Source organism: Esox lucius, chromosome 1, assembly GCF_011004845.1.
Source record: "Esox lucius isolate fEsoLuc1 chromosome 1, fEsoLuc1.pri, whole genome shotgun sequence".
Lineage (NCBI taxonomy): Eukaryota > Metazoa > Chordata > Actinopteri > Esociformes > Esocidae > Esox > Esox lucius.
Window position 1 is genome coordinate 33661308 of NC_047569.1, and position 8006 is coordinate 33669313.

Consider the following 8006-nt stretch of genomic DNA (forward strand, 5'->3'; position numbering starts at 1 on the left):
CTGTGCGTGCATGCCGTGTGCATGTGCGGGCATTGCTGATAGTAACATGTAGAGGGCAGTATTCTACAAACATACTTTTAACAGGCGTATTGAACATAGACGTGTCAGTAAGTCATTGCAAAAATGCAATGCATCCTGTGAAAATAATATATTCTAAATAATAATAGCGCTACTGAGAAATACGTTTTTTAATATATTGCGTATAAATGTTGAGCCTGTATCTTGCGCCACGTGTCTATTTTGGGTTGGGGCCACTGAGATGGAGCCCACGTATTAGTAAAGAGCACAGCCTTGTGGTAGTCTATCGTAATCAAGGTATTGTTACACGGAGTCCAAACGTTTCATCCTTTTTTATATATTTTATTTACTGAAGCATAAATCCTTTACGTCTTCCATTATGACGCAATTACTATGATGTCTCCATTTGACTGTGATCATAGAACTCCATGCCCAAAGCAATGTATAGATCTGAATGTCAATATTAAACTACATGGGGACTGAGAATAATGTCTTAACTTCAATGAGCAGGATACTTCCAAAATGGAGATATTTCCTTCCACAGCTAAAACAAACTATAAAGGTAACTTGTAAAGCTTAAGAATACAAAATGCCAGATGCATCCATTGTCCGTTTTATTCCGTTTAAGCTTTCACTATTGTAATGTTTTGGACTAGGCGCATCTCCAACTTAATTTTCTAATCCTTCTTGATGAACCAGTTGGAGTCATGCCAAACAATCTATTCACCACGAAGGATCTACTAATGAAATAAAATTGTGGATAACAACACTGAATACTTTAAACATTTAATATAACTAAAAATAAACTTATCCGTGTGTATTCATGTTTTACTCTGCTTGGAACCATATAATAATAATTAGGCTTGATATATTTTTTATGACAAAATTAAATGTTGTCTTATTATTTACCTAAGGTGGAATAATTTTACGTATACTTATGTAAATGTGATATTTCTGTGTTTTAAGATTTTTTTTAAATTAGGCCACAAAAATGAAAGTGTTTAAATACTTTCCAAATATACTATATAAAAGCAGAACCTATAAACATACTACTACTAAATATAATCTAGGACAAAATTATTTTAGTACAGATTTGTGTGCTTGAATGGAATCTCCCTGCTAGTAAGTGAGGACATCTACATGTTTCTTATTATGTAAGATATAATTACTTTTATATTATTTAATGTGAATGCTTCTGAAGAAGTCCCTTAGAGATTACATAAAAATATATTTAAAAAAAGGACTAATTATATATGGTACATTATCACTGTGCCAAATAAAATGTTCACAGCAACAGAGATCTTGTAAATTACATATTTTGAAATGACAAATCGTTAAATTTGTTCACTCTTAAAATCAGCACTTGTTCATGACTAATTTAGGTGGTGACAGAGCGTTGTGATGAAGATGATGGGGAGGAGAAAACACCTTTTTACCTGGATGCTGCTCCAGTCATGCAGTTCCGGTACTCCTGTGGTCAGAACTACCTCCAGTGCCTCACCACCCACTCTGGGATGTGTGGTACGATGGTGGTGGGCTTCCAGTGGGGACACACCATGACTTCGCATCGGGTGAGAATGGAGCAGGAAGTCGGAATTTAATTACAGATGTAAATAGAACAGAGAACACGGTGTAGGCATACCAGTAGCAAGCAATGCCATAACAACACCACTGTGTAATTCCTGTTAAGCCACGTTATCAGACCCTGAGAAAAGGAAGAAAAAAAGAACAGGGAAAATGGAGACGTTTGAATTTGGTGATTGATTTTCATAAGAGAGCAGGAAAAATAAAAAAATAAGAGGGAAGTAAAAAAACAAGTGTGAGTTGTTTGCTGATGATTTCTGTTTGCTGATAATTTCTATGTGGTTAAGGCCCCAACACCCCACCACCAAAATCACAATAAAAAAAGAAGGGGAAAAAACAGCAGCAGAGGTAGCATAGAAATACATCCTACAGAACAGGCTAAATCAACACATTAGAAACGGAGTCAAACAATGTATAAGACATGTCCAGGAAAACCGGGTTTTTAATAACACAAAACATTGTCTCTGCGTATTTGCCAAGCAGCAAAACTATGAACTAATTCCACCCTCTCTCAGATGGAGGTATGGAGTGAGAGCCAGCGAGGGGATCTAAGACGCGGCCAGAGCCTGGCCCTGGACAGCGGCTACTGGGTAGAGCACCTGGTCTCTGTACCCAGCCAACAAGTCTTTGTCGCGGCCTGCAATGACCTCTCCCTGCGGGTGTTCTCAGACCAGAAGCAGGGCATGGAGTTCCTGTACCGAGCCGACTGCTTGGGCTCTGTGGTCTGCACGTGCTACTGCAAGGAGACAGGCGAGCTGCTGACTGGCAGCATGGGTCTCATCACCTTCTGGGGCTTCTGGACCACTCCGCAGGTACCAGGAAACTTTCAGACATTCCTGATGTATTTTGTTTTTTTAGATATATTAAATACTTTTCTTTTGTGTTTTTTTGTTTTACTTCTCTGGCCTGTCCTTTCTCTCTCTCATGACTGAGAGGTAGCGATCATGTTGTTTCCTCTGACCTCTGACCTCTGTGCAGACCCACCTGGGCGTGGTCAGGATCCTGGACTGGCGCTGCAGCTCCTTGGACAGGGACTCCACTGTTAGTGGCCTGGTGACGGAGATGCAGACTGCCACCCTCTATGCGCTCTGCAACCGCAGCATCAGGACCTTTGACCTTGTGGGGAAAAAAGAGCACAGGTCTTTCAGTGGCCACGGTCAGGGTACCCTGCGCTGTGTGTCACCTGATTGGGGGCAGAGGTATATCTTCACGGGGGACATGACAGGATTCGTTCAGGTATATAATAGACCGGTCCTCATCACACACGGAAAGGACACTCGTAAAGAGTAAAAATCACGGACGTTTTTAATACCCGTAACACCAACGGCCGACCCGGCTAAAACATGCGGACTTCCTTAACGTGCACCGCTACCCTCCTCCTCTCCCTTCCCGCCAGGTGTGGAGCAGTGATACCAGGAGCCTGCTCCGGGAGTTCAGGGCGCACACCGGCTCCGTGTCCGCCGTCCTGACGAGGCGCAGCACCCGCACACTGCTCTCATCCTCCCCGGACGGCTGGGTAAAGGAGTGGAGCTCCAGCGGCGACCTGCTCCTCAAGCTCTTCCTGGACGATTTGGGGGGGGTACGCAGCCTGTTGTCCCTGGGTGAGCGCCGCGTCCTGTGTCACTCCCCTTCATCCTTCTCCGTCTGGGGTCTCCAGGACCTGTGCGTGCCGTTTAATAACCCGGGCTGCGGGATGCAGCTCCTGAGGCGGGTGGAGAGCGGTCCAGGCCGGGCGCAGATCCTGGCTGTGTCGCAAGACGGTATTGCTAGACTAATCTGTCCCGCAAGCGGAGAGCTGCTGGCCTTCTCTTGGCCCTTCCTCATCTTGGACCAGGCCATTGGGTTTGCCTTTAACCCCGGCCGAAAGGAGTTGTTTGTGGCCAGTGGTCGTCCAGAGGTCCTGGTGCTGGACACAGCTTTGTGCCCTTGCCCAGCCAAGCAGATAATCCAGACCGCAAAGGACCAGAACGTGGATGACAGTGTACTGTGCCTGGAGGCTGTGATGGTGGGTGGGGCCAGCCCACAACTCTGCCTTGTATTCAGTGGCCTCAGCAACGGGAAGCTCCAGCTGCTCTCGCCCAACCGGCTGCACTGCCCGGCCAGGAAGGCCCACGATGGGGCTGTTTTAGGGATGAGCAGCCTGTCCGGGCCCAGGACCCAGCTCTGCTGTTATGGCTCAGACAAGCAGCTCAGTGTATGGGAAGTGGAGGTGGGGGAAGCTCATGTAGAGGTTGTACCTCTGGCCAGGGTGTGTTGCTCCTCGGGCCTGGTTCTTTTCCGACTCCTCTCTGGCCTGGTGTTTGCGGTGTCCCCCGACTATAGTCTTTTATTCTTCTCCCTGCCTGACGGGGCTTGTTTTAGAACGAATAGAAACCCCCCGACCTCAATCTCTTGCATAGATTGCAATGCCACTCTAGGGTTGGTGGTGGTGTCTGGCCCGGGAGGCACGGTGGAGTTGTGGGAGACCCGAGGCGTGCAGCTGGCTGAAATACGCCTAGGCAGGGCGGTCAGCCAGGTTTGCTTCGCTAACGCCCGCGGGGACCTGATGGTCTGCTTTGGAAGCCAAATTTACATTATCTCCGGCCTTCGCTTCCTGCCGGCCAGGCTGCTTCAGCGGATACTGGACCTGGCTCCTCCAGATGACATCCTGCAGGATCCCCTCCCATTTCGACCACACTCCCAGAGTTGCTATGATATTTCCAACATTCCCCAGCAGTTCCTGAAGCCTGGGCTGGCCACGCCAGGGCTGACGGAGGCTCCGGTGGCAGTTGAAGACTTGACGCTAGACAGTGATAACGTATTGGTAATGCTTGACAAGGAGCCGAGGAAGAAGTCTCTGCTGAATACGGCACCAGCTCCACACAGCGTAAAGCGAGATCAGCTAGGTAAGTGGCTCAATCTTCCTCTTTATGGAAAATGAAAAAATGTGACCTAAATATAAGGGTGTGAATACATGTTTTATTAAATCATAAACTTATGTACCGAGTAAGTGGGTATGCTAAATTACTTGTTAATCTAAATAATAGTATAGTATTAAAACTCTCTAATAGGTCCCCGTTCTTGTGGTCTCCCATTGGATAAAGTGGTGGACGCAGAAGTGAATCTAGAGGAGGAGCCAATGGAAGGGGCGAGATACTGTCAAACTGTCAAGTGTCAAACATCAGTCGAGCCTCCCCGTCTGAACGCACTTGTGAACTGGCCTGTGGCTCCGGATGGCTTCCTCCCCAACTCCATACTCCGTAACTGGAAGCCTGGGCAGGAGCCACCAGAAGCCATATTGCCAAACGTGGCCAAAGCCCTTCTCAGAACGTTTTGCCAGTCAGAGGAGGAGCTCTCACAAGTGTCCTTAATTCTCGATAAGGCCAAAGAAGCGCGACTCAACAAACCCATTGCCATGCCTAAGCTGTTTGACACCCCACCCGAAGAAGAGGAAAATATTTCTGGCAAAGGCAATGAGGTTCTTAAGAGTATCGCCGAGAGTCTATGGCTGGTCTACAGACCTGATGTGGATTTGGCTGAGGTTGTAAAAGCCTTAATGTTGTCCATGGAGAGTACAGACAGTGACGTCTATCTGAACTGCACCGAAGCCCTGTTGGTCCTGTTCCAGACCTACGACATTCCTCCAGCAGTCATGAGAAATGTTAATGTCTGTCTCCTGAAACATATCCAAAAAGGGAACCCCTGTGGGAAACGCTTGGGAGGCATGAAGATCCTCAATCAGCTTGGTCTCCTCCAGGACAAAGACCTGCACTTGCTGGTGGAAGTCATCCTAGACCCAGCGATGGAACTTCGGAAGACGGTCAAGTACCTCCTGAGTCATGTCTACGGCATAGAGAACAAGACCACCCTGCTGAGTAGAATTCAGGCCAGTGAAGACCCTCCCAAGAAGTGAGTTGTGTTTAAATCAGTGGAACTGAGAGTGATGACGTGCCTATGACAAATCAGTCTGAAATGAACCACTCTTATTAAAATGCCTTCGTTTTTTTTCTTCTCTCCTTCCCTGCCTCCCAACCCCATTGTCCTGACCCCATTCCCCCCAACAACAGGCTCCTTAACCAGCTGGATGAAAATTTGTCTGAGGATCTGGAGTTGAATAGCTCAAAAGATGCATCCACAGTACAAAGAAGGCCAAGGCCAAGGAGGGGCTCTGGTACAGCTTGCTTTGTCACCCTCATAGTAGTCATTTTTAAGTGCAACATTTGGGTTTAATTTGACATGCAATTTGACATAATTTGAAATAAAAAACTGTTTTCTCTCTCTTCTCAGGGCCCTACTTGGAGTTCACAGGCAGTGTCAAAGACATTTCAATACCTAAGCAAGGTATAACTTGTAGATCAGCAAAGCCCATGTGATGATTTCTTACAACTGTCATGTTAAAAGTAGCATGCAATTTCCTGTGCACTTCGTGGTGGCATTGTTAATCACGTTACCCATATATCACATGGAGTGATGACTTATCACCATATTACTAACAATATAGTTTTCATTTTCTGCAGTTCCTTAGTGTGCAAATAAGTGAATACATCAAGTGATGGCATTGATGTCATCACTGCATACAGTTGATATTATTTGGGAAATTCAAGTTTGTGTCAAAGTAATTCCCAAGCTATCATTGGTCCTTAAGATCTTGTATTCAGAGCACTTGGCTACCACTTACATCCCTCAGTACCCAGTCAGTCACGGCTCTCCAGGGCAGAACTACTGGTGTAAACTAAAGATGCAGGCAAAGAGATGAAAAACTTCAGATTTCCAGAGGGAGGCAAATGTTGATTTTCTGCTCTAATTAGTAATCATCAGTTTTTCTTGGAGAGAAACCCTCGATGTCTTTGGAGATGGTGGTTGATTCATCAAATCACTTTTTTCTTACATGCAATGTTTATATAATTACTACTTTCAGTTTAATCCTCATTACAGAATCCCCCTATTTCTTTCTCCCATTTGACTCTTCTTTCTTATCTATCTGTCTCAATTTAGTTCAGTTTAAAGGGGGTGGCATGGGAGACTTATTTTTTTACATTGCCAAAGGAAGTAGAAAACACATAAAAAATACCATTCAAATAATTATTACCAAAAGTAGAATCACCAGACAGATATTCTAAGTAAACATCATACATACAAGCTTTCAAAGAGTGAAGAAATTGTAAATGTTAGACTAAGACCTGTGTAACAGTGTTGTTAAAATGTAATGTGTCTCTGTAAACAGATCAGATGTCGGCTCCTGACATCCCTCTTATGAGGTCCCTCAGGCATCCCAAAGAATCCCCTATCTCGAAAGAGGAGCTGGGCCCTGTCCACCCACACAACAATTTCAAGCTTCACCGCCGCTTACCAAACCCATTCCAGAGACTTTCTCTGTCCATAGTCACACAGGACAGCTTCAAGGAGCTCTCTGAGGACACACAAGTGCAGGTCTATGACCCCACCCTCATGGATCTCTACAAGAAATCCAAGGCTTGCAAGCAGTCTTGCAGCCAACTACCCACCATCAAAGCCCCCATGGTCTCTGGGGTCAGCTCTGTAGAGGTGGGCAGGCAGGCCAGTCTGGTGCAGCTTCCAGCTGGTCCCCAATGCTTCAGGCTGGAGCCTGTCAAGGGTATGGGGGACTTCGACTGGAAGGAGAGCCTTAACAAGCTTGTAACCATACACGGCTTCCGCTCCCCAGGGACTATTAGGCAGGCTCCTCTTGGCCCACTGGCTGTCCAGTGCTTCCCCCGCACCCTGCCCCCTCTTCAGGCCAGGCCGACCAGAAACCTGTCCCCGGGCCAGAGGGTGGTGGGGAAGATCCAGTTCAGGGAGCTGTCGTTGGAGAGGCGCCCCTGCCTATTCCACCATGTGCTGCCTTTGCCCTGGCAGCTCAACTGCCACACCCTGGATCCGTCAGGAGCCTGTTGTTACGGGAGGCTGGAAGAGGACTGGGTGAGGGAGCCCATGGTGCCCCAGAGACAAAATGTGAAGGAACTGTCTCTGCCACCGATTACACCCTCCTAATCACCAGGGGGCAGTGTGGGGCTAATATACATACTCTCGGTATGTCTGCTTGATAAATTTCCTAAATGTTGTAGAATTGAAAGGCATTAAGCTTGTGGGTTTTAAGATACAATAAAATGTAGCTGTTTAATTTTTAAGAGAGTATGCTGTGAGATGATTGGATACACGAATGCATTCTAACACACAATGATGCATTTTACACACCCAGGCTACACAGTTGTACACAAAAAGCAAGTTAAATTCGCTGATCCACAATGCATGATCCAAAATACCTATGCTACTTAAAATGACAATTATATAACTACCCATATAGCTAATGGTTTTTTGTAGTATTATGTTATTTCTTAACTTCAAAGATTTCCCATAACGTGCCTTACAGAGAGGAGATTTTGAAACCTCGATTAGACAAATGAAGT

At 46.1% G+C, this 8006-nt stretch overlaps 1 protein-coding gene across 1 annotated transcript; it reads left to right on the forward strand.

Annotated features, from left to right (window-relative positions):
* The first annotated feature begins 1556 nt into the window (after window positions 1-1556).
* LOC105012457 (WD repeat-containing protein 87) lies at window positions 1557-7675 on the forward strand. Its single transcript, XM_020045477.2, has 8 exons — window positions 1557-1589; window positions 2118-2414; window positions 2581-2838; window positions 2999-4487; window positions 4686-5490; window positions 5649-5752; window positions 5869-5922; window positions 6806-7675. Exons 1-8 carry the CDS (start codon window positions 1575-1577, stop codon window positions 7588-7590), a joined length of 3807 nt encoding a protein of 1268 aa, XP_019901036.2. The 5' UTR covers window positions 1557-1574; the 3' UTR covers window positions 7591-7675.
* Window positions 7676-8006: the final 331 nt, after the last annotated feature.

Coding starts and splice junctions, on each gene's coding strand:
- LOC105012457 (XM_020045477.2), top strand. Junction 2,839..2,998: donor ACATGACAGGATTCGTTCAG/GTATATAATAGA, acceptor CCTTCCCGCCAG/GTGTGGAGCAGTGATACCAG. Junction 5,923..6,805: donor CATTTCAATACCTAAGCAAG/GTATAACTTGTA, acceptor CTCTGTAAACAG/ATCAGATGTCGGCTCCTGAC.